Consider the following 27013-nt stretch of genomic DNA (forward strand, 5'->3'; position numbering starts at 1 on the left):
TAATACTGCCACTGTAGTGTAGAGATGTTTAAATAATGTGATTAAGATAATGGTATATACACCACTTCGCTTAATTAGATTATTGCTTATTTCAAATATGACTTTATTTTGTTTTAGATGATCAGGAAAGGCTATTTTTAAATGACTCAGCTCACCTCACCTCAACGTTATTTGTGGGCCACCTTTTAAACACAAGTGTACCACAAAGGTCAAGTAATGTTCTTTTAAAAACTTGTAAAAGCAATTGGCCTATATATAAACGAAAAACCCAATGTGTCTTGAACATGTTAGATCATTATCCTCCCTTTAATGTCCTCAATGAGAGAATATTTTCTTTGCGTTTTTCCCTTTTCATGGGGCAGTAATTAGAACAACCATTGTTGTTAGCAACCGATTATCAAAACCATACAAAATTTACAAAAGCAATGACATAACATTCACTAAATATGAATAAAGTGGTAGAGAGATTTACTGCTACAAATTTTGAATAAGCAACATTGAAGGAATTGCTCTACCAATCAGAACAGTAGGACATTATAGGATTATTCTTCCCCATCTGACTGATTTATATGTTGCAGGTTTGTACCTTGGAGAGCACGGAGTCTGTGCGTCAGCTGATGTTGACCCTATCTACAGAACCTGGGCAGCTCTGTCACACTTTTCTGCCCACCTTGCAAATCTTGGCTGAGAGTTTGCTGATGAACACAACTTCTATGTCGGAAGTAATCTTCCAGGCTGTCATCGGCGAACCCAGGAGCTACAATGTCCAGACAAACTGGTACAGAGTTGTCTTCACCTGTCAACAAAGTAGTGAGAGCAGCATGTTGTGCAGAGAAAGCTGCTCTCACCACTGTCTAGATCTTCACTGCTTATACTTTATATTTTTCATGTAATTTGCCAAATACCATCACAGAATTGCACAGTCAGCTGCATTTATCTAACTCATCTTATAAGATTAGATTACAGAGAAGTCTGAAAAATCAGCTACATTTTTGTGTGATTACAACAAGTTTGTCTCTGTGTGTTGTATATTTGTGTGAATGTGATTATAGGACCACTGTGTTGAGTCAAGGTTTGGGCTTTAACACCAGCAGCCTGAGCTCTCTCAACATCAACTTCACCTCTCCAGGTGAGTCTACCTGTTAGCTAGTTTTTAGTTGGCTTGTTGCTGGGAGAATCTCAGTAATAACTGGCAAACATTAACCTACTGTTTTTGACCGTGAAACCAGTTTACAATCAGAACAGTACATTTTCAGACTCAAAATATGTCATTTTAGCCCAAACTAGGTTTAGCTTTTTTGAGAAAAAAAGAACATTTTTTGGTACAAAGCAAGTCTTTACAATAAAAAAAGAAAAAAAGGTGCAGGTTATAGTTGTTCCCTTTTTCTTTTTTTCCCTTTTTATTGTTGTGTAGCTGACACTGATTTAATTAAAAATAGATATATGGTACAGGCTAACTCTTATATCTCATTATTTCCCAGGTGTGGTCACAGTTGGTGAGATGTTGAAGAATCCTATCGATTTTGTTGTGGATGTTCAGCGACACATGGATTTCAATCCTATAGCTCTTCAGCTCCTGATGGAAACCATCGTGCCAAACAACAATCTACAGGTGGGCCAGGATCTGCATGTTCTCACTTTAAACTTACTGACCTATTTATGTGTTCTGAGACAGGTGCTATTGGTGCATGATAAATGTAAGTTCCAACTTCATAAAAGATAGGTGGTTTCCTTTACAGCACAGTGAACAGAACTGAAAGCTTAATCACAATCACTTTGTGGCTGTTTTTGCCACATGGACAAATTGTCCCAAAAAAGAGCTTCCCTCTTCATGAGAAAAGTCACTTAAATAAAGTTTATCAGCTGCAGACCACACACGTGTAGAAAGCTAACAACATGAGACGACTGAGCCACCCACGTGACTCACACACATCATGCATATCAGCACAAGCACACTTTATACGTTTGTTTAGCAGTTTCACTGTATGTTTCAAGTCTTTGCCTTTGTCTCATTGACCATGTTTTATAGTCTAACATTCTTGTGACCTGACCTCAAACATATTACACTCTGTGTTTATGAAAAGATGGCCAAGAGTTCCTAACCATTTTTACACCTATTTTTTACACCTATTCTGTGCCTGGGCACACTCTCAAAGCCCTTGTTGGCAGTTTGGCTGGTTTCCATGTCTCTTATAATGCGTTTTGGAACAGATCCTGTCCTGGCTGGCAAACCTGCATCACTGCCACACTACAGCAATTACGAACATGAAACAGACTGATGCAGTCATCATGAAGACCTTCTGCTCCATGTCTGTTGAGGAGTGGTACACGTTTTCACTGCTGATGGCTAAACATCTGAACATGGAGAGACTCATTTACAGGGTGAGGTTTTAGGTCAAAATACTTTGTTTTTCTTTTTTTTTTACAGGTTATGGACAGATATTGTTTCTTTGCAGTCAGAGAACACATTCTGTTTGAGGAACTGTGAGTCAGAAATCTTTGTATAGTATTGTCATGTTCACCACACTAAGCTTTTTCTCCTTCACACGTGTTGACTCATTTCTTTTATAAGCGACATAAAAAAATAAATAAAATCCCTGCACTATTCATTTCAAATAACTCAAAACCACATTTGATATTTGAGTTGGAGACTTGCTCAGGTGGAAAAATGCTTTTGAGAAGATAATTAGTTCCACTTGAAATATATATTTGATATAATACATGTACAGTATGTTCAGATTTTATATCATATAAAGACTAGAGATCTGCCACACTGAGGAAAACAAAACCACAGACATCTGAATGTTGGTTCCTTTTTTGCAGGTGGTGTTGTGTGAGGAAATGCAGAACACAGTGGGAGTTGTGTTTCAGGTGGCCGAGGTTCTAACCGACACAATGAACAAGATTCTTCCTGCTGTCAGTCAACTGCAGAGCTACCTGCTCTCCATTAAAGACCTCAACTTGGAAGCTAACAACGAATTCAACCATGTGCGTCCTCTTTACTGTTACAATGAACAGCTTTTCTCTCAATGTACCTCAATATGTTTGTGAGGATGTCCAACTTTCACATTGCCAAATGAAAGGGATGTCATTGTTTCAGTGATCTAAATATCCCCGCGACCTGTGACTGATCAGGCAATTATTAAAGATTTCTGGGATTTTTTTTGTTTTATTTTCCAGATGGCAAGAGGGCAGAGGGCCGCCATCTCTAGCCGAGCTACATTCGTAACCCTGTCCCGCGCTTTGTGCAGTAACGGTATCCTGGCTCTGTTTGGAATCTCCAAACTCCCTGACATGAACAATTCAAGCCCCTCTTTCCCTGACAACCAGCAGAGGGAAAAGATGATCGAGAGGTTCAAGATTCCACAAAATGCCAGTATGTTTGCAGATTCACAAAATTAGAGCTTGTTAGTCCATGGTTTCACGGGCCTTTTTTGTTAAAAATAACATTCATATTTAGATTTACAAAGTAAAAAATAAGTAACTTATTGTAAACAGATATTTGACTTTTTTTTTTCTAAGTGAAACAAACAGGGTTTGTTTCTGACCAATCTGTCAAGCAGCTATCAGAGTTTTCACCTTCTGGAGGCCTCAGCTTGGTTTCCATAGATGGTGTTAGCTGCCTCTTCTTAATTACATTAGGAACTGAGGAGGGTGCTACCTAAAGAAATGCTAACAAGCTAATTAAAGTTCCAAGACTTTGGGATGTAAAGTTATCTCAAAGCTCAAATATCTTGGATGTCCAAACCTCTATTATTTTCTTTTTTACTCTAAAACTGAACAAAATAATAGACTAATTAATACAAAATAATACACCCAACTAAATGTTTGTTCATCTTAAACTTTATTAATTTTATGGATAAGCCTATTTTCTGCACATTTAAATAATTTACAGTAAATGTTGTATTCTTCTGTATTTCCACAAAAGACTTGTTTGCCTGCAACACAAAATAATGTCTGCAACAAGAAAGCAAGATGTCCAGTGTTTGTGCTGTCCAAATGTCAGCCTTCACTATGAATACTGCATTTCTAACACCTCTGTTGTTTTTGCTGGGCAGCTCCCTTCTGCATGAACATGTATCTGGACATGGTGAATACCACGGGAGGAGCTATTGCCTGGGCCTTCCTCAAACCAATGCTGATGGGACATGTCCTCTACACACCTGACACACCCACCACCAGAGCCATAATGGAGAAGGTATAAACGCATGCAGTATAAATGGACATGTGCACAAGTGACCTCCTCTACACTTTACTTCACACATATACATTGTGATACACACTTTGATCATTTATTATTTACGGCAAATGAAAGTCTTCATTGCCGACCGACTAATTTAGGTAAATTATTTAGTCCCTTACCTGTGGTTTGTAAAATGGCAATCACTGATTTCTGTGAAGGCATCTCCTCTTTCCTTTCTGCTCCTTATTGGGACTGAAGCAACTTCTTCAACTTTTTGTTCTAACCCTTCATAATTCCTCATTTTCATTTTCACTGCTATTTCTGGATTTTCTAGGTCATAGTTACTTCTTTAGTCCCCACACACCTGCGCTGAAACTAAGCAAACAAAGCACCCAATGTTGCACAAGATGTACAGATACAGTATGTGGATGCACAAGCACCTATGACTACTGTATGGTTCTATTTTGAGCAAGTCTGACTTTGTTTTCAGTGTACGGCAGCCTTTACAGACTCAAGCAGATTTTTTACTGATACCCAGCCAATTTACATGCTGTGTCCTTGTCTTATCTTTGCCTAGGCCAATGCGACCTTGCAGGAGTTTGCAAATCTACGGAAATATTCTGAGGACTGGATTGAATCCTCCAAGTACATCATGAACTCTGCCGAAATACTCAGAACCACCTTGCCAATGCTGCAGGTATGAGAACTCAGAGAGGCCTTCTTTACATCTGATTATGTTAGCTGGCTCTCTGTCGACAGAAAATCTAGAGATAAACTTTGCAGTGGTCTTCAATGAGTTTCAGCAGCTGAAACTTGATGATGCTCATGGTTTCCTTCACTCTCTCCTGCCAGAATTCCCTCGGCAATTCTTTTGTGAGGAATTTCATTGAGATACAGACAGACATCAATGTCGGCAGAATGAAGGAGACGCTCAGCAACTTCTGTAAGTGAACTTTTTAAAGTCTTACTTTTGTAAGGTGCATATCTGGTATGTAACCTTTTTATTTGACCTTTATTATTACCTGAACAATTTTCAAAATATGAGGAAGTGAGACTGCTCCGTTGTACAGAACACATAGGACTTATCATTTCTATGCCTGTTTTTCCTTGATTTAAGTGTACAGGTCACTCACTGACAGATTTTTAAATAAAAATTGTAAATAAATAACATATTGTCAGAACGTTTAGATATCATAGATATAGATAGATATCTAGTTAAGATATAATGGAACAGAGTTTTGCATAGAACTTGAACAATACCTATTTTTATTTGGCTTTACAGCAGTCAAAGCTAATTGTCCTATCCTTCGTTCTATGCAAACTTTCAAACTTTCAAAAAATTAACTTGAACTTCTTGTTAGATTTGGTCACTTTTGGGTGATATGTATGTGTGTTATATTGGATTCATTACTGTAACTAAAGCTGCATTTCTCAGAAAAGTAGAAAAGTCTGTAAGATACAGACACGGTCATGCAGAATATGGTAAATACTGTTGTTGGCTTAATTCTAATAAAAAAAATCATCACTGACATCTAAGGTTAGATAATTGTGTCTGTAATAATCTTGATTTATAGGAAAATAGATAGGCTGAACTGCTGATGGATAGGTTTGGACTCATGGTGCTGTAGTTTGCATTCTCCCACATCAAAAACATTCATGTCAGATTAATTAGGGATGCTGAATTTAAGTTTGATGGGTGTTTCATCTCACTTCATTTCTGCACCAGGACACAAAGGTACATTTTAGTCACTTAGTGGTGCAGTCTTGGTCTTTCTAAGATACAGAAAAGAAGGGACAAAAAGGTACCAATGTTCAGTGTTACAAAGTTACAGTTGCTTGTACCCTGCAAGGATTCAACTCTAACAACAAGGCATGTGTACTTTGTTGGGATCACTCTTGCACTTTGATTTAATTGTATGTGTGCGGCTGGATCACTAATGGCACAGGACACCTTTTCCTGTCTGGTGATATCAATGGGGTTATGACTTGGAGTGACATATGTCTGTTCATCTTTCATGTTTGGTGTGACGCACACGTTGCTTCAGTCTTTTCAAGACACATTAACTTCAGTTATATCTAAAAGATATTAATGAACAAGTGGCCAAAGCTACTAAATATTTTTAAAGCTAAATTTAACCTGAATGGTTTCATTTCATCTTTCTCATTTCTTCAGAGACTCAGAATTAAAAGTTGACAGTTTGAGGTTTTACAGAAAGCCCTCAGAGTTAGGCGGCTGTTTTTAACAAAGCCTTAGGTCTGGTTAAGCTAGTTTAAGGAGCTAGTAGGACCTTTTTGGGTTGAAGATCTAACAAAAAAACATTTGCCACTAGAAAACCTTTTATTAGGCCATGATAATTACGCAGGAATTGCTTCATCACATGCATCCAACTTCTCCACTTGACTACCCTGCAGGAGCCTCAGATCTTTGAAAGGTCACAAATTATATTAAATTATAATTGCGTGTTCCTCATTTGTTCCACTTATTCTAAATGTCGAGAATTAACAATTGAGTTGGAAAAAAAGATTTTTCTCATCTAGTTGCCCAATAATCCTACACATTTATGGCCTAACAATCACTTGTACACTTGTACACATCTAGAAAAAATACTACAGTCACTCATCTGAGTGTTAAACACTCAAGTTTACAGCTCAGTAAAATTTTGGAATGACTGAGAGTGTTTTATTTGTTCCGCAAGAAATGGTTTGTCTTATAACTGTGCATGCTGTGTTTCCTTCCAAAGCCAACATGACGGTGTTGCTGGAGCAGAACAAACACATACTTGACCAGATCACCACCTTGTCCACCCTTATGATGAGACTCTCCTCCTGCATCAAGTTTGACCGTTACCGTGGTTACGACTCAGCTGAGGAGCTCAACACTGTGGCTCAGGAGCTCGCCAAAAATCGTGATCTCTATGCAAGTGAGTATATGTGAGGTGAATCCATCCAGCATTCAGTAGTGCAGATCCAGTGTCTGGTGTCACATCAGACACCTATTCGGGGCCGACGGGGGTTTCTAATTTGCTTTAGTGGATGGTAATTTAGCATTTCTTGACAGCTGTATTGAGTGCAGGTCATCTAAATACACCTAAACTACTCTATTTCCAGAGTTATGACTCTCAAGGGCTGCAAATGGTACTATGGTAACTATTACGATGGTAATGAAGCCAAATTTTGTTCTTAAATGAAAACTGTGTGGGCTGTGTGTCCTCAAGGTGTCATCTTCAAGCTTCCCAAAGATTCATCCAGGAAGCGTGAGGCCAGATCCTCTTCCTCCTCCTCAACATCCACACTGCCTCCCAAAATCAGCTACACCATCCGTATGCATATGGACAATGTCATGCGTACTAATAGAGTGCGAAACCCCTACTTTGTGAAGGATACGCACATCTCGGCCAGTCAAACGATGCGCTACAATCGGGGATTCATCTACCTGCAGGAGAACATTGATCGAGCAATCATTGAAACCCAGACTGGGCAGAAAGTCACAGACTTGGCCGTACAACTGCAGCCCTTCCCCTATCCGTGCCATCTGCGAGATGAGTGAGTTCTCTAAATCTATGGACGCACACACCTGCAAATGTTGACACACAGTAAATGTATGAATTCGTGCACAGAAAAATGAAAGGATCCACCTTGTCTCTGAGAGGAAAAGACATTAACATGGAATAATGCATGCTCTCTCATTACTCATTTGCAACATTGGACTGACAGCAAGTAGTCATTCAAAAGAACTTGTCACATTGTAATTAGCTCTACACCAAGTGCATGAATACTTTCTGCAAAATTGCATTAATTTTGAAGACCATGCACATACTGTATACACATCCCTCAGGCCTGAATAAACCTCTATGAAGAACACGACTACTCTATGCAAAATGTATCCAACATGGATTTAACATTAACTTGTCCATCGACATGCAACATCATTTTCATTAAATCATCCTTGAACTTAATCCTTATGTGTGCGCCGTCGAGTGTGACTTAGGACAGTGATATCTCATCCAGCCACTGTCTGGCTCCCTAGCTTTTGACCAGCTATAAGATATGAAGATCCTCGCCTTTCCCTCCTTCTGATTTATTACTCAGCATCACAAATACTGACACGACAGCTGTGAAGTGTGTACATGTAAAACAGCCACCACTAAAATCTAATTTATTAAACTCCTGTTATGACTGGTCAAAAAAGAAAAAGAAAGGAACAAATACAGATGGAGAGGTATTTATTTTTGTAAATAATGGAAGGATGAAAATGTGGCTGTCAAAATCTCCAAACCCTCTCCACGCTGTGTCAAGCTTGGGACTGAATGATAGGCCCCTTCATCTGCTTGGATGTTAGATTTGAAAGGAATTTGATTGACAATGTGCCTCTCTGTATTCCTCAGGTACCTGGAGGCCATCTCTTTTGTCTTTCCTATCATGCTGATGGTAGCCTGGGTGTTGTTTGTGGCTGATTTTGTGAAAAAACTGGTCCATGAGAGAGAGCTGAGGCTTCATGAGGTAATATTTCTTAATTTTAAAATAATAGCTCTCTATTTTGGTATGCTTATTGTGCTTCTTTTTGTTTTTCACTCTAAAAAGAACCAATCAGACATCTAATAAATCAGACCCACACTGACTGTTAAATATGATTTATTTCTGATGGGATTGTGTTGTATCTTTCCCTCAAGGTTTTGAACAGCCACAAATGTTTAATTGAATTTTCCTTGGCACGCACTTTCGATATTGTCCCCGATAGTATACACATTCACTGGCACCACTGGCAAGATAAATGTTGTGTTCTCCTTCAATTTCTCCTTTCACAGTACATGAAAATGATGGGAGTCAATCCACTCAGCCATTTTTTCGCCTGGTTCCTGGAGTCTGCCTTCTATCTGGTGTCGACCATCTCAATCCTCACCTTGGTGCTGAAATATGGCGACATCCTGCCCAACAGCAATGGGTTCATCATTTTCCTGTACTTATGTGACTATGGGCTGAGCATTATAGCCTTCAGTTATATGATCAGTTCCTTCTTTGACAAGACCTACATTGCCGGCCTGAGTGGAAGCCTCCTCTACATCCTCTGCTTCTTCCCCTACATCGTGGTCATGGCACTGGAAACAAATCTAAGCATATCCCAGAAGAGCGCCCTGGTGAGTACACTGTGAACCTGCTTAACTGTTACACATGTATATGAAAACTATTGTTTATTATCTGATCATTTTGATAAGATTGATTTTAGGGATTGAAAAATGGAGTTGAGATATGATGTCATTTCTTTTTACTGTCAAAATGTGACTTACTGTATCACTCTTATAGTATTGCAGCATCAGATGTTTGAATAAACAGTAGCCTCTGTCTCTGCCTGTTTTCCATTATGAGCATTACCAACAGGGATGTAAGGGAGGATAAGCTTATTTGTTGAACATAGCTGTACTCATGTACTCACATCCTTATTTTTCTGAGAAAAATCTGAATAGTGTTTTTCTTTCCTTTTTTTCTTGGTCTTTGCTGTCTTGCGATCATTAACTGGAGGTCAGATACCACAGATCTGAATAACTAAACAGTCACTGCTCACATTTAAAGCCTTGTTTGGAAAAGACTTGCACACATACAGTCAGTTTATACCGCACAGTGTTGTTGAAAATAACAAGAAAAGCGGATTTTTAAGCAGATTGGCATTGCTTAAAAATGCAATGCCAATCTTTCTCTTGCCTCTTTTTTTATTTAAATTTTTTAATTCCTCTCTGATTTTCCGGCAGGGTTTGTTCTCTCCAACCTGTTTCAGCTACGCCAGTCAATACGCTTCTCGCTATGAGACCCAAGGAGAAGGTACAAACTCGTAGATGTCATCTGATTACCATCACATCTCTCTGACACATAAGCAAGCTGAATACGATGTTTGTTTTGTCTACTTCTTTAGGAATTCAATGGAGCAACTTGTACACCTCACCCATTGCGGCAGACACGGCCTCGTTTAGTTGGCTGTGCTGGCTCATGCTCATCGACTCCATCTTGTATTTCATCATCGGGGCTTACATCCGCATGGTTTTCCCAGGCAAGCTCTCACTTATTCATTGTTTCTTGGAATTTCTCTGTCTGTATTTTCCTCAAAGGTACATATTGCTTGTTTAAGAACACACGGTTTGTTATAACCTGTTTGTTACAGATATCTGCAAATAGATTTTTCATTTATTATGAATATGAGATCTCTTGACTTTTTTTTGACCCATCAGGAAAATATGGCATCCCTGCCCCATGGTACTTCCCCTTCAAACCCTCTTTCTGGGCTGACTTGTGCTGCTGCACTCAATCAAAGAGCAATGTGGGAAAAGGGCTCCTCTTTGCCAACATCATACAGAAAAAACAGCCTGTCTTCTCTGAGGACAAAGAAAAAGGTACATAGGGGTTGGGTATGATATTTTCACAAGCAGAAATTCGAAGCCTCACCTGTCAGGATCTGTTATTTTATTTCCTTTCTCTGAAACCTCACTACATTTATATTTCCATATATTCTATACTTAGTCCCTGCTTCCTTTTAGTTTGATTTACAGTTTGCCTCTCCATGTTTCTCTCAGGCAAGAGCACTCTTTCCTATCAGGCTGGTGAGGAGTGCTCAGAGCTCCCTGTGGGCGTTGCACTCCACGGCCTCACCAAGATGTTTGGTGACCAAGCAGCCATTCAAAACCTAAATCTGTCCTTTTGTGAGGGCCACGTCACCTCCCTTCTTGGTCACAATGGAGCCGGCAAGACCACCACCATGTACGTGTGGCTCAGTTGTTATCCTTTTTATGTTGTTTTTCTTCAACAAAATCAGCATGTCCTAACAGTAATGCAAAGCCATTGGGACCAATTATTGTGTATGAGTGCACTTTTAGTATTAGATTTGTGCATGCCTTTAATCGTTTCAATGGTCTGCTGCTGACAGGGAGATTGTATTGTCCATATCTGGCACAGCAAATGCACCGTGGTAGAGATTAGCCTGATGGGTCTTCATCTACTGGAGCACACACACTTAAACTTACATTCTAAATGTGACTCATTTTGCTGATGTTCTTATCCAAGGGGAACATGTAATGACTACAGCAGCATAATGAAATTTTGCAAAACTGAGAAGACAAAGATCCAGAAGGGATTATACGCCCCATGTGGGACCAGCAAGTGATTATTTAAGAGGGATAAATTGCAAATGCTGACGTTATACTGTAACCTTAAGAACATGCTCTCTGTCTAGGTCTCTCCTGACTGGCCTTTATGCGCCATCATTGGGCACCATAGAGGTGTATGGCAAAGACATGCATGCAAACATCGACAAAGTCCGCAAAGAGCTCGGAGTCTGCATGCAGTATGACGTCCTCTTTGATCATATGACCACCAAGGAGCACCTGCTGCTGTATGGTCAAATCAAGGCCCCACACTGGTCTCAAAGAGAACTGCGTGAGCAAGTCCGCATGTGAGTAAAGTCTGAGTCTCAAAGACAACATGAGAGCATTTACGCGATATATTGGTAACATTTTATCTTTCATAATGATTTCTCTTATAAGCGGTTCTTTTTACTGTTAAACTGTGTTCAATCTCAGTCTCTGGCAGGGTGATTCAATAAAAAAGGAAAAACGTGTCATGGTTATGAGGTTCATGAGCAAAAGTAGCCAGGGCTCAGTGTTGAAAATATAAGGTTACACATTGGAAATATCAAAGTATTAAAGGGATCTTCAGATGGTTGTAATCAAACAAATGTAATGGCTATGTCTACTGTGATTTGTTAAACCTGATATTCTTGAAACAAACTCTCACCCTAACATTTTCATGAGCTGTCAAATATAGATTTGAATGCATGCTCTGGGAAAAAAGTTAGAGGAATAAATTTCCCCTGGTTTTTTTTCACATTTTTCATTAGAATATTTAACCCCTTTTTTTTGTTGCATCTTATGTTGTGTTGCATCATGAGACTCTTCCGGAGAGTTTCCTTATGACAGGAGCTGCAGTAATAAACCTGAACCTAAGGGCAGGCAGCAGTACCTCTCCTGCGATTTTAGGAACTCAGAAACTCCTGCTGGGTTACTAATGGAACAGATCGAACTACAAATCAGAGGCTGGGCTGCAATGCACTAAAAAAAGTATGCTTGCATCAGCCCTGTGCTAAATGTTTTTTACTGGCTCCCCTCCCAGGATCCTGGAGGAGACAGACATGTACGCTCACAGACACAAGCGAGTGGGTTCCTTGTCAGGGGGCATGAAACGCAAGCTGTCAATCTCAATCGCCTTCATAGGGGGCTCTCGCTTGGTGGTTCTGGATGAACCCACCACAGGAGTCGATCCCTGCTCCAGGCGCAGCATCTGGGACATTGTTCTTCAGCATAAGAAAGGTGAGTCTCACAATTACTTTTAAACAGTGAACACTTAAAATTCTTTGCTGTTATTTAACTTAACAAACTCTCTGTTGAACTCAAAGTACCAAGACTAACTACTATTGCTGTTACTATTCGTCACAACTACTGTTGCTGCGATTCAGTGACATAGTTTTCATACATCAGCTACAGGTATAAACTCTCCCTACAACACTTACCTGGAATTCTGACTTTTTACTTCTTATTTTACAGCCCATTATGCCAAACAAACTGGGTTTTGTCCAGTACACGCTCTCTGGGAAACTTTTTGCAAGCAAAAAGCTGTTTCCCAACTCACAGCTGCAGTTAACTGCAGATCCTGTAATGAAATATTAGTGAGTTAAGAGACCTTTTTTCCATCAGTGTGCATTTCTACAAATTTACTGCGGTAACCAGTCCTGGAATCTTAACTCTTGGCATGACACTGCACGCTTCACACTAGCAAAGAGAAAACCGGGCTCTAGATGTTAGCAGTTTTGATTATTTAAAGGTCCTCAATTAACATTATAGTAAGATTCTAATGTAATGTAATGTGTTTCTAATGTAGTTTAATTTATTTCCACAGCTTCTCACACTAACCACGAATGCCAGTTTTATGTGTTGCCTTTGTTACGCTCATTGTATTATCATTAATGTTTTACAGAATGTTCATGGATTTTGAATTGCAGTCTAAGACCACTTCAAAAGGTTTATAAAATTGTGATTAATAACACGGCATTGAACGTCCTTATTCCAAACGTCACAGAGTAAATTGACACAAAAGATTACAAAAACAAATCAAATAAAACAGAAAAAACTAAACAAAAAGGCTCTGACGGTTTTTTTTTTGCCTGAAGCAGTGAAGCTGAGGGGCACCCTGCAGGGATTTCCTCTGCTCAGTCCCCTGCCTGAATTAGTGTAAAAAAAAAAAAAAGTTGCAAGTATTTAGTCTTCAGGCAGTTGTAAAATAGGAGCTGTTATGGCAGGATAGATGTTCAGTCTTTTATAATTTTAGTGTTATTGGTTCCGTGCCAGATGTTACAGTGGTTAGATTTTCCCGCCAGGACATGTTTTTTGCTTGTAAACCTTTTGTGCGTGTAAACTTGTCATTGAATCCTTGCTTTACTGACTTGCTTGTCTGACAGATTAACATCCTTAATTATCACAAGTGTACCTTTGGTTTCTATTTGAGTGTCAATTATTAATGAAGGAATAGTATGATAATGCGTGTGTAAATTATTCAAAATGTGATATACATGTGTCCTCTTAGACCGCACCATCATCATGTCCACTCACCATCTGGATGAGGCTGAAGTACTGAGCGACCGCATTGCCTTCCTGGAGAGAGGAGGATTAAAATGCTGCGGCTCACCCTTCTACTTGAAAGACAAGCTGGGTCAAGGCTACAAGCTCACCCTCACCAAAAAGGTAAACTACCTTCGCAGGCATTCAGTCACTGTGTCTGTGAGAAGCACTGAAGACTAATCTTACAGCAGCAAAATTATTGTTTATTACTATTATTTCTGATGCATATCTTTCATGATGACTCAGTGATGCCAGTGCTCCATGTTAAAACATTAGCATGAGTGCAAGCTGCGAGAGTGTGGGCCGCAACCTTTATCTTGACAGCAAAGGAAAAATAGGCAGATTTCTGATGCATTTTAACAGGGACACATCATGGCCAGCATAAATTGTAACGCTTCATGATCCATTATTATGGATGAGCCAGACCGCTCATGTGGAAATAAATCCCTGGTTTTATCTCTGCTGCATTTGACACATTGCAATAGTGTGATGTGTATCAGATATATTGAAAATATGGCAGATGGACCAAATCCCCACTCAACTGATGCTGTGCAGACGTTAAAGTTTTAACTGTTGGGTAGTTTCCTCTTCATCTTCACCGATGTTGAGGATGAATAACTTTTGTCATTTCGTTCAAATATGTTGTTTCTTTTAGTTTTCTGTATTTTGGCTACTTTATACTCTTTTCTACTTAGTTTTTGGAACAACCTTAAGACAGAAACCCTCAGGCAGTGTCAGAAAATATCTTGGCAGTCTCCTAATTTTTAATCCCCTTATTAAAGTACTCATGACTTATTTGGACAATGCATTAATGAGAAGCAGGAGCACCATCTGATCAGTTGGGGTGATGACTCTCAAAGTGGAGAATGCTGGACATCTACTGCTGATAAACTACAAGAGTATTGTTGGATGATATAAGCAGTTACAGAGATAAAAACACTTGATGCTTTCCTCCTTGCAGATTCAAAACACAGAATCTGAGCCGGTTGACAATGCTGAGCTCAAGGCCTTTATCCAATCTCATGTACCTGAAGCACGACTGAAGGACGCCCAGGGGGGTGACATGGTCTACTCACTGCCCCCCTTCACCTCATCAAACGCCTCCTCGTATCGATCCCTTTTGACGGCGCTGGATGCCAACCTGGATGACCTACAGCTGGGAGGCTATGGCATCTCTGACACTTCACTGGAGGAGGTGAACTCACAAAAACGCATGCTGATTGAAACTTGATTGAAAAATGGAGAGGAAAAATATGCACCGCTGAATGTGTTCCCCTTCCACATTTAACAATAAACTTTGCGTCTTGTATGTGTGTAGGTGTTCCTCCAGTTGACTCATGGAAACACATCTGGAGCAGCTGATGGCCCGCTTTCTATCTCAGAGACGGTTTCTGACACTGCATCCATCAACAGCTTCCCTTCAGACTTTGATGAAGGCATCTCCAACCTTGGTGACAAGATCAGTGAGTTCACTCCATTTTTCCTCACCCATTACCTGTCTCATTCCTGCCCCTCTTTCTCTCACCTGCACACATCCAGAGAAAAGCCAATGAAAATTAAGTAGGAAGTCTCATCACCTAACACCATTACCATTTTTTCTACTGATGAAGTGCACTTTTATCTTTTGCAAAACAAACTGTTTGATTACCTGTGTGTTTTAGAGCTTACCAGTTCGCCCACTGTGGGCGGCATTTCCCTGGCCTGGCAGCAGATGAAAGCCATTCTAATCAAGAGATTCCACCATAGCCGCAGAGACTGTAAGGGCCTGCTCTCACAGATCCTGCTTCCTGTCCTGTTTGTGGTGTTTGCTATGGGCTTGGGCTCTATCAGGAGTGACTTGCAGCACTATCCTGAGCTGGAGCTTAGCCCTGCACTCTACAAGATTGGGCCAACTTACTCTTTCTTCAGGTCAGTCCCCACGGGAGAGTAACGAGAGACAGAGGTAGATTAGTCAAGGCAGAGCTCTAGATTAACTCTACTACAAGCAGAACTTGTGCAAACAACTTTCCCAGTTAGGCACACCAGCACATGATTTAGTCTCCCTGCACAATAGAGAAGAAGAACGCGGTACTTTATCAACATGATTTCACTCTTTTTTTTCTCTTGTTGCAGCTTACAGTGGATACCTTAAACAGAGACAGATAGTGTAATATTATTTTCATAATAATTTTACTTAACACTTTTGCAATTAATTTGCACACTAATAGCAATACTTAGCTATGTGAGCTCCAGAAATACAGCATGTCTTATTCATACACAGTTATACCTGAAATAAAATGTGGTGAGTGACAAAATGAATTTGTGATTTGGGCAGTTTCAAAAACACATTCAAGTGTACAGCTGTATAATGAATATGATCTTAAGGTGCAGTCTCTCTGCTTTAATTTGAGGACATCCATTTCCAATTTGGAAAAAGCGTTCATGTATTAAATCTCTTTTTTTATATCAAGAGCCCTGTTTTTCAGGGGCCCAAACATAAATGGGCAATTAATGACAAAGCTTTTTCATGGACACCTGTGGGATCTTCCTTCATTATGTTTTGAACTAATTATAACAATTATACAGATGAAAGGTCCGGAATTGTTTCAACTGATATATTTGCATTTGAAAGCTGTTGCCGTGAACCCACAACATGTGGTCAAAGAGGCTCTTGATGGATGTGAAAAAGGCCACCCTTAGGCAGAACAAAAAGTCCATTAGAGACATCAACGGTTTGGTATATTTAAGGAAATAGAAAAGAGAGAAAAACAAAACAAAACACAGATGAGCTCAATGACAAGGCGAGGATGACGATAGAAGACAACAGTAGTAGGAAAAGCCACATTCTTTGGATGATAAAACTAAGAGCAATTTGTACCAGAACTGAAAAAGTATGGAGGAAGCTTGATCTAAACCATATGGCACTAGTGTACCAGTGTTTATTAATAACCTGAAAGAAGATAGAAGCAGTCAGAGGAAATCTAAAGCAGCATAGCTGATTGAACGATACTTAACAGCACATCCAGACAATGACCTGAAACATACTGCTAAAGCAACCGAGGAGCCTTTGAAGATAAAGCAGTGGAATATTCCACTGTGGCTCAACTGGTTCACTGGTTTCGTGCATCATTTGCAGGGGACTGCGGTTTACACTTTTTATGAAATGAGTTTGAAGCCGTCGTTTGCTGAAGGGCAGATGGACTTTCAGGGGAGAGCCCGAGTGAGAAGGCGAGGGTAAGAGATGATCGAGATAAGGACGGCTGTGATGTGAGATCAAACGGATAGAGATGAACAGTGTCAAGAGATTGCGAGATGTCTTCATTCTCAACATGCGCTGTTGTTTGATCAAGAGGACATGAAGCGGGGGAGAAAATGCTTAGGTGCCTATCCATATCAAAGACGGCGTGGACGCACCTCCCAGTTATCTTTTTATTGATATTCAAAAGAGATTGAAAAGGATATTTCATTAGATTTTATGAGTGGGAAGGCTGAGGGTGAAGAGCGAGGTTCCAGGTTTACTTAAATATATGTAGATTAAACTAGGCTTGTTTTTGATCACATTTCTCAGAGTTCTATTTTTTTCTGGGTTGGCTTTATCAGCAATGCAAATGTGATGATCTGATTGTTTATTTATGAGTGTAGTCTTGAGTTGAGAAGCAGTGGGTGCCTCAAACAAAACAATCCCACTTAGATCTAACGTGGATTTGTCAAATATTCTCAGATCTACTCTACTTTCATCTCTTGAGTTGCTTAGAAGCAGCACATATTGTTAGAATTGCTGATTGTGCCTATATATCATTTCAATGTTAGGAAATTGAAATTGCTTGAGCTCTCCTAAGAAACTGACATGAAACCTCAGACTGGCTACTTGAGAGTTGCATCAATCTCTTTGATTTCCCAAAGTGTTAGAACCTTGTGAAACAACTTTTTGTCTGTATTACATCATGTAAAGGTTCTGAGTTACCTTGGAATCAAGACTGACTGACTGATTTACTGGCTCCACAGTAACCAGAATCCAGAATCCAGCCACCTGGTGGACACCATGATGTCATTCCCTGGGATCGATAATGCCTGCCTCGACACGTCTGATAACCAGTACGTAATTGCACTTCCAGCTATCCTAGTTTTTCATAAAATGCACTCATCTTCCTGGCAGCCTTTTCACATTTCACTTATTGTCATTCTCTCCATACCTGCTCTTTCTCCATGTTTCATTTTACTGGACAACCTCTCTCCAATTCCTGTCGTCCTCTCTGGTCTCTCTCACGTCCCTCCTCTTCATTTTCCTGCTGCTCATCTCCATGCATGTGGCTGAAAGCCTACAGCAGAACTCTGCAATGTGACAGCATCATCTGTATTCCATAAACACCTCGTGTTTATAGGAGAGATTTTCCCCTTGCAGGCACTCAAATCAATGTTGGAACTCATGAAGCAGAGCTCAGAGGCATTTAAAAGTGCGCCAACAATCACACTGTGTAAAAGAGTGTGATTGTTGCTCACATTTCCCTGTAACTATAAAATGACAATGATTAACTTTAAGTGCTGTGTTTCGTGTACATCTATAGAAGATCTTCAGTGTTGTCCATCCTTATTTACTCATTTATATCTTAGGTAACAGGTGTGCTCACATTGCTGCATTCTGTTTTTGATCTGCTCATAGCATTTGGCAGAAGGCAAACTGTGAGGGAGTCGAGCATCAGCCCACACAAACACAAGTTTCACGCAATATAACTTTTCAACACAAATTTAAGAGCTTGGAAAACTGTAATCAGAGAAAATATTTAGCTTCTGATTTTAATAAAAGCACACACGCTCACAGCTACTTCATCAATCACTGCTGACTTAAACATTTTTGACTCTTTCTGACACTGTCAGAAAACCATTTATTTTCAAGCATTGAGCCGCCTTTCATACAGCATTAACTCAGTTTCAGGATTTGTTTTGGAGTGTGTTAAAAGACATCATCTCACATATTCACTGAACCACTATTTAACTTTTTATTTTTATTTTTAAAGGGTCTGCACTAGAAGCACAGACAACTGGAGCTCCAGAGGGAACAGCTCCAAAGCGTTTAGTGTCTGTAAATGCACCCAACAGGAACAGGTGAGACAGGGTCACTAATAACAGTAGGGGTGGGGGTGAGTGAGTTTTTGGGTTCTCACTTGTATCCATCCTGTGCTCGCATTCTCGATCATTTGAAAAGGGGCAAGTCTGAGGCTTTTTCTGTCCTCTGCTCACTGTAGATTTGTGAGGAGGACCACTACCAGCCCCCCCACAAGAAGATCCCCTCGTCTCAGATTGTCTATAACCTGAGCGGCATCAATGTGGAGAACTACCTGGTGTCCACAGCCAACAACTTCATCAGGAACAGGTGAATTCAGCCTCTGTTGACATTTGACTCACGGACCAAATCCAATCCAGTCCAACTTTATTTGTTAAGTACTTTGTACTACAAATACTAGCTCGGGCTCTCAGATGATTTGCCGTTTTCTTTAGGGTGCAATATCAAAACATTCTTCCAACAAGATCGAGATAGTTTTTTCAAATATTACATCCCTTTTTATGTTTATATTTCAGCACATTTCATCATCGTGATGAGTTAATTTAGTTTGAGGAAGTTTGCAAACATTGTATAGGCTTTTTTTTCACTTTGTTTATTAAATTTAGATATTTGACCCAAATAGGATGTTGCGACAGTCCAAAAAGTTTAATCAGAAACTTTTAGTGTTTTCGCTTCTCAGATGAAATATTCATTTTAGATATAAAATGCCTTTGATGATGTCTCAAAGTTTAGTCCTGATAGTTGCTCAGCTTGACATCTGTACTTGAAAAATACAGCACTCATCATCTTCACGCAACAAGAAGTTAAAGCCTTTTACCTTACCTGTTTGTGTTGGATTTTTACTGTGATTAAACGAAACCAGCCAGTTTAAAACACAGCGTGCATCACATTTGGTTTCTCAGCAGCAACCAAAGCTTCTTGTTTTGATCAATGTGCTCGCTTTGATTTTTCAGGTACGGTGGCTTTGCTTTTGGCATGCCGCTCCCACCTGACTTAAAAATGGACCTAAAGGCGGTGCCCAAAAACCGTACGCTGTCTAAGGTAACTGTCCTTTCTGCTTCCCTACTGCCTGGTTTTATTATCATTTTAATTACGGTACTGTAATGATGAGTTGTTAAAAGTTAATATATGATGTCCCAATTAAAGTCTTTTGGCTGTAAGATCAATGCTAGCAGATGGAGCTGAATTGTTACCCCATCAGTGTCATCATAAATATGCTTTACTGTGGCAATTGTGCCACGTTTCAACGTGTCAATGTTTTCAGATGATCATGCCATCAGCCCTTTGTATCTTCAAAGTGCTTTTATAGAGATTTGATAGACTTAGATTTCCTGATTTTGAATGGTTTTTCGTGCATGCCTGTGTTCATGCTTGGCTTCATGGACGTAGGTCTGGTTCAATCCTGAGGGCCACCACACAATGCCGGCATACTTGAACAGCCTCAACAACTTGATTCTACGCTCCAATATCCCAGCTGACAAAGACCCACAAAAATATGGTAAGTTTAGGGGAAAAAAACGGGAGGATAGTCTATACATTCGAAGGTAACGACAGAAATGTGATACAATTTTCTGACAATAATATATACATTTCCAACATCTTAATCTTATTTGATACCGTTATAGAAGATATATATATATTTATATACGTATCATTTTGGTAGGATTGCTTCCTTTTAGCAAACACCACTTTCCTGACATAGCAAAAGAGACATAGGCATGAAATAAGGGATGAACTGAAAAGGACATGACAGAACAAATTGAATGCATATCAGCGTTAAAATGATGCACCCAGTGCATTTTGCATGCTAAAAGAAAAAGACAGCTATAATCATTATGTTCACCCATGATTCATTTTTCTAGATTAAAGCCAGGGGGTGCTGTTAGTTCTCACACTGACATCACTAAACATGTTGAATACTGATCAGTGCCACTCACAGGGGAGCTATGCTAAAGAGAAACAAGGCTGGCCCACATTTTCTGTGCTGTTTCAGCTCTGAGTAGCACCCTGACCATCTGCCTGTGGGAAAGATTGCACAAACATACACACATGAACATACACACACTCTTGCATGAAAAGAATGGCTCATATACATATGCAGTGCATGCACACAAGAACAGACCCAAGCATTTTAATCCTCCCGGAGAAGGTAGAAGAGCTCAAGGGTAAAGCATAAGCATTTAACTATTAACAGTGGTGGTGGAGGTTAGCAGGAGTAGAGATCCATGGAGATTACTTTTCAAGGTGACCAGTTTATCTGTCAAACCTGATGTTCTAACCCTTACGTTGTACACAACAGCATCAGCAGTGGGTTGGCACCCTTTAGAGGTCTGCATCAAACAGCTTTCATCCCTCTCTTGCAGAATATCTCAACATAACTGCCTACTGTCGCAGATGTGCCATCGAATTCCAGTCCGTCAATCTACAGTGTCATGCTATAGATTTGATCCCTCTCACCTTAAAATATGTTTTGGAGTGGAAGCCTTTCTGCCACAATGTTCTAAATATGATAAATCAGTGACTGATAAAAAGTATACCAGTTCCAGCCTCTGAAATTGAAACTCTGGTGACACAAAATGGACTCATCACCTTGGATATGATTTTTGGATTATTCAGTGTCCGATGAATTAACTTGCTTCATAGGGAAATATATAAAAAGAAACCTAGCCAAATCCAAGGTTAGTAGCAATGTCGTGCCAATAATTACAGATGGATTAGTATGTAATACCTGACATTAAGGGCACAAAAGCGCCCTTAAACATTAACACTGATCCTCCAGCCAGCTCTGGGACAGCTTTGCTTCAGGTCCTGCTCTCCTACCTCAAGAAATTTCAATAAACACACGAGGAAGGGCAGTTTATGTCTGAGAGCATCTAGAAGACCCTGAGAAATGATAAATAAAATTCAATTCCCTTCGTGTGCACTGGCAAATTAAATCATCTCGCACTATATTTTGCAAGATGTGTCTCAGACTAAGAGAATATCATTGCTCATTTGGTTCCTGTGCTCAGTAATAGCCTGCATGCTGTTGTTTTTCCATTGCTAATATGATACCCTGTTTCTTTCTATTACAGCTATTTCAATTTCCAGCCACCCCTACTTTGGCCGGGCAGATGATGAAGATGCAATGTAAGTATTGTGCTCAAATTTTGCTGAATTGACTGCCACTATATAATCATACAAATGTAAATGGAAACATCTACTCAAAAATATTCATATTAGCACTTTTATTGGCATAAATATTCTAAAAGTACTCACGTTACTATAAAGAATATTGCTTACCCTGCTTGAAAAAGTTCCTAAAAAAAAAAAATCTATTTTTCAACTGGTCTTAAAGGTCAGGCTGGATTTAGGTCAGGGAGGTACATGACAGCAGTATTTACCCATATTTAATTTTCTAAATGGATTCACCTGAGCTTACGGTATTGATCAGAGTCCAAATGTAATGAGTGTTTATCCTTCCTGAAGGTGGCTCTGAAATACATTGATTCTCACCTTTTTGCCCAAAAAAGTTTATTAAAAATTCTCCACATTTTGCTTTATAGGCCCAGACAGGGTGATTGTGAGTAAACATGCAATCAAGTGTGTGTGCCGGAGGATCAAATCAAATTAATCTTTTTGAGTGTGGATTTGTTTGATCTTGTGGCTTCATGAAGTTTCTTCCTCTCTGGTGCCTTATTAGCGCTAACCCTCTCACTGGCTGATTCAGTGTTACTGGTCGTCAATTTTTGTAGCTCACTGAGGTGCTGCAGATTCACTCATCCTGTTCAGTCAATGCTTCCTACTTGATATATTGACTTGGCCTGTGTTGTGTTAGAGTTATGGCAGTTGTATTACTCCAGTTGCGGATTCTTGCCATTCAGCAGCGACGCCCATGGGACAAATTCTAAGACTGTACTGTTAACAAGCCTGCTCAGTAGTTGCAGCTCCTGGCTATTCTCTTTAGTTAGTGCTGCACTGTAACGCCCACTATAGTTGCCTCTCTGTTTTTCTCTCTCTGTCCCTCCTGGTCACCGCCATCTGCACCCTCCTCTTAGTCTCATGGAGCATTTTCAGTCTGGTTGCTGGTGGTGTGCTCCAGCCAGAGGGGAGTGGTACTGTAGAAGTAGCTCAGCAGCATGCAGGCGAGGCAAGAGAGCATGTAAGATGAATCGGTTCTGACATGGCAAGAAGAAAGTTTGAGTGAGCACCCTGTGTTGAAGAGTAACTAAGGGATCAAAGCCTCAACTGAATTCCTGGGGTCTAATCTGGACAATAGACTCTGCAGGCTCACAACAACACCTCTGGCTTACATACAATACATACAATACAGCAAGGGCAGCATGAAGATGGTCTCTACATTGTCTCTCTCTTTTTTTTCTTTTATTATTTTGTCATAGACGAGGCAAAAGCATCTCTTTATACAAAGCTGTTACTTATTAATGGAACTCTATTTATTTCACCCCACTTCAATAGATCTAATGAGTCAGAGCTCAGCAGGGATTGTTAATGATCATTTGTAATGTGGGCCATTGTCTCAATAGAAGACTTGCACCAGCTTGCCTTTTTTTTTTAAAAGCAATCCAGCTCATCAGAATATATTGATTCGTATGTGTATGTTGCTGTCTCTCTGCTCTTATATTGGTAAAATATATTGCCTCTTATTCAATTTTATGATGGTGAATAATAATGATAATAAGTATGAACATAAATAACACTTGATCACATGATCTTTTCCTCACAGTGTTCAGGGAATGCTCCAGATCCTCGTGGCTATGTGTGTGCTGACAGGTTATTCAATTATGACAGCCAGCTTTGCCATCTATGAAGTCAGTGAGCACCACAGCGGGCTCAAGAGGCTCCAGCACATTGCAGGCATCAGTGAGCCTTTCTACTGGGCTGTGAACTTCTTTTATGACATGGTAACATCTTCAAATCTTTCAAATCACTAAGCAGCACACCGAAACAAACATCTCATGAAATAGATTGAGCAAACCATGTATCAAATTTAGTTCCAGTAAAATTAAAAGTGAGAAACAAGATTTTAAATGCACATATGTGGACTCAGTTTTTATTTGTAACAAAATATTCTGTTATGATCAAAAAATGCTTTCAATGAAATCAAATGCCACTATGTTCCTTCTTTTTCCACAGGTTGTTTATATGATCCCTGTGACTCTGACCATCGGAGTGATTGCTGCCTTCCAGATTCCAGCATTTACAGATCACCAAAATTTGGCTGCCATCACCCTCCTTCTCGTGCTCTATGGGTAAGTAAATTGAGTTAAAGCTGAGAAATAACCATCAGTATATGTTGCGTTGCCATTGTTAGTTTTTTTCCTTCTGTAATTGTTGAGCACAGTGTAAGGGGCATCCAAAGGGGCAGGATAAAATAATAGTAAGACAATTATTGAAGGTGTGCCAGATTTGCCACCACAACTTTTAAAGTTGTAAAGCTGAAAGTCTCATTTGTTCGATAGCCGATAGATCGATAGCCTACCATATGGTTATATCAGTGGTGATAGAACTTTTTCTCGATTAAATTTTGCAAAATATGGATGCTTGCTTAAAACTTGGTATTAGTTTTAGTTTTGAATGTAAAGGGTACCACTAATTGTTCAATGTACAAGGTAGTCCAATGAATTTAAAGAAAAATCCCATAAGATCATAGCTAAAAGCTCTATGCAGGTGATGTTACAGTCACTTGACTCATCAAAGTGTTATACAGCTTTCTTTCTTTTTTTTTGGCATTTTAAAAGTCTGAAGGATTATCTATTAAATGGTATAGTCTTTATAATCCATCCAAAAGGTATTCAAACCCTTCTGACCTAAAATCCAATTGTATTCTCATTCAGTTTAAATACCTCTCCATACTTCTAATGTGTAAGTAATTTTGGATTAAAAACATCCGCTGGATCAATGTAATGTAATAAACTGACGCATAGCGAAATAGTGTGTTTCCTGTCTGTGCTCCTCCAGCTTCACACACGCTCTGATTGGTAACGTTAAGGGGATACTGTCTGTAATGGAAAACTAAGGAGAAGAAGAGCTGTGCTGAGTGAAACCATACATAATTCCATACAATATAAGGATTAGCAAGTTCAAAATTCTCTCCCACAGAAAACACTGCTCATGATATGCCAGAAACAAATCATTAATAGATCAGACTTTTTCCACGTTACATGACATCGTCACAAAACATATTTTCATAATGCCTGCCCAGTGGCTAATTTGGAAAACATCAAACAAAACGTGAGCATCTGCCTGCTGCTCAGCAGTTTTTGACCTATCAGTGCAGACTTAAGGCTCATGTATGCTCACTTTACATAAATAGGTACGTCAGTTTCTAACGTTGTCAAGCGTCAATGCCCACATACTCCCACCCATGCTTTACGTTAGCATGGTTGTTAGTACATCCACCAGAAGGCAGTGCAGAACTCAGAGTTCACTTCCAAATCCCCTCCCAGCTGTTTAGGAGTTCTCTGTACCTTTGCCCAAGCGAGGTAACATCATAGATGTGTTTGTAGTTCCGTACACCAGCCTCTCCTCAAAAAGTTTCTGTTTTTGTCTTCTTCTTGTTTGTTTCTTTCGCTGGGCGCATGTGAGCTATTCAGCGCAACACTGCCCCATGATTTCCGATGCCACTGCTCCGTTTGCTCTGTTTGCTATGTTTGGATACGCGTGGAAATGAACGCAGAGGACGGACAGAAGGGTCCGTCCGTATGCGTCTGTGTATTTAGCATTGAGCATAAATGAGCTCTTAGACTTTTAGGAGAAGGGGCTCACTGAGATAAAAGCTTAAACAGTGATGAACTATTAAATAGGTAATATGGATGCATAATAACGTGTGTATGAGCATGATATGGCAGCAAACATGTAAATAACAAGCATTACGAAAAATGGACTGTTTAGATCCAAGCAAACCGACGTATGGTGTGTTATGATGGCAATCTGAGCATCCTCCTCAATATGACCCGTTAGCAACCAAGGAGTTGTTGCCAAACAGTTAAATGCGGTCATTCAAACATTTCTACGTTTACAACAGCCTTTCCTCACATATGCGCTGAGATTTCTAGCCTCTAATGGGTGTTACTTTGCTGCTAGATTGAATTGACAGCGCTGAGCATAAGGAGGCTGCTGTTGTTCAAATGTAAACACAGCTAATTTTGTTATAAGATTTCTTGCAAATACAGATGGCATTAGGACTGAAAACCTGATAGGAAAGTTTCTGCCAACATGTTTATCCCATTCACGCAAAAAATGCCAGAGAGAGGGACAAAGGAGGATCAGGATGTAACAGAGCTTATGGCAATAACAATATGATTTAGTGTGAGATAGAGGTTAGCTGTAATCTAAGAATACCAGTGTTTTGAAATCAATCTGAAAAAAGAGATTTAGATTTTGAAACAGTGTCAAAAACAATGATGTGTCATGGCCCCCCCATCTGTATTACAAGGCTCCTTTTAAATAATTCAGCTGCTGAAGATGAAGTTTAGCTCCTGTGTTTGCCGTTGTTGTTTGCAGGCCTCATACTGAGCCTTATATCACTGAAGGCCAAGTCAGCACTCTCCTTCTCATTTATCAGACAGATGTCTCCCTCCCAAGCAATGAGTAATCGCAGTACTCCATCTGTCAGGCTGCACCCACCTGGTCTGGTCTGCAGCCTTCTCTCTTCTGTTCCTTGTCATGGCTTGGCACCCACAGTCTGCCTACCAAGCACCTTTTTTTGGGCATGGCACACAGATGCTTTGTCTCTGTCTGACTCTATCTGTTTGTGTCTCTTTCTTTTCCGACCCTGCTTTTGTGTTTTTCATCTCTTTCTCCTTTCCCCCCTTCCTCTTTTCCTCACTGACCCAAACACCCCAATCAACAGAACTAGCACAATTGCATGAGGAAAAAAGGGAAAAGATCTTCTGCCCCCCCTCTGGGGAATAAAGAGAGAAGTCATTTGTCTCTGTCTATTTTGGCATCATGACTGAATGTTTACCCTCCTCATGGTGTGGTATTTTCCTCCTTCCTTTGTCAGTATTCTTTGGTGCCTGATTTCATCAGGTTCACAGCTACTGTTTCTTCAGTTAAAGGTCTTACCCACCTCAGTTAAAGATACAGCTTAGAATATGAAGTTGTGAGGAAAACCATACGAATGCTCAATGTTAA

At 39.8% G+C, this 27013-nt stretch overlaps 1 protein-coding gene across 2 annotated transcripts in view; it reads left to right on the plus strand.

The window, feature by feature from the left end:
* The window catches only part of abca12 (ATP-binding cassette, sub-family A (ABC1), member 12), a 99648-nt gene that overhangs the window by 21825 nt on the left and 50810 nt on the right, over positions 1 to 27013 (plus strand). For both annotated transcript variants that reach the window (XR_011917965.1, XM_072397217.1), the window contains exons 29-59: positions 579 to 778; positions 1053 to 1129; positions 1482 to 1612; positions 2212 to 2382; positions 2824 to 2988; positions 3181 to 3376; positions 4059 to 4198; positions 4761 to 4880; positions 5036 to 5126; positions 6925 to 7104; positions 7399 to 7726; positions 8569 to 8683; positions 8989 to 9318; positions 9928 to 9997; positions 10089 to 10223; positions 10402 to 10563; positions 10744 to 10927; positions 11400 to 11618; positions 12335 to 12531; positions 13802 to 13959; positions 14798 to 15031; positions 15155 to 15299; positions 15498 to 15744; positions 17821 to 17910; positions 18831 to 18918; positions 19059 to 19186; positions 19831 to 19918; positions 20267 to 20375; positions 21952 to 22006; positions 23601 to 23778; positions 24011 to 24126. Coding sequence is in view for 1 of the 2 variants with exons in the window: in XM_072397217.1 (XP_072253318.1) it covers positions 579 to 778; positions 1053 to 1129; positions 1482 to 1612; positions 2212 to 2382; positions 2824 to 2988; positions 3181 to 3376; positions 4059 to 4198; positions 4761 to 4880; positions 5036 to 5126; positions 6925 to 7104; positions 7399 to 7726; positions 8569 to 8683; positions 8989 to 9318; positions 9928 to 9997; positions 10089 to 10223; positions 10402 to 10563; positions 10744 to 10927; positions 11400 to 11618; positions 12335 to 12531; positions 13802 to 13959; positions 14798 to 15031; positions 15155 to 15299; positions 15498 to 15744; positions 17821 to 17910; positions 18831 to 18918; positions 19059 to 19186; positions 19831 to 19918; positions 20267 to 20375; positions 21952 to 22006; positions 23601 to 23778; positions 24011 to 24126 (4847 nt within the window). In the remaining variant the exon portion in view is untranslated. The remainder of the gene's footprint in view (positions 1 to 578; positions 779 to 1052; positions 1130 to 1481; positions 1613 to 2211; positions 2383 to 2823; positions 2989 to 3180; positions 3377 to 4058; positions 4199 to 4760; positions 4881 to 5035; positions 5127 to 6924; positions 7105 to 7398; positions 7727 to 8568; positions 8684 to 8988; positions 9319 to 9927; positions 9998 to 10088; positions 10224 to 10401; positions 10564 to 10743; positions 10928 to 11399; positions 11619 to 12334; positions 12532 to 13801; positions 13960 to 14797; positions 15032 to 15154; positions 15300 to 15497; positions 15745 to 17820; positions 17911 to 18830; positions 18919 to 19058; positions 19187 to 19830; positions 19919 to 20266; positions 20376 to 21951; positions 22007 to 23600; positions 23779 to 24010; positions 24127 to 27013) is intronic.

The sequence above is a fragment of the Leuresthes tenuis genome, unplaced genomic scaffold (assembly GCF_036924035.1).
Source record: "Leuresthes tenuis unplaced genomic scaffold, fLeuTen1.0.hap1 SCAF_12, whole genome shotgun sequence".
NCBI classification, from domain to species: Eukaryota; Metazoa; Chordata; class Actinopteri; order Atheriniformes; family Atherinopsidae; genus Leuresthes; species Leuresthes tenuis.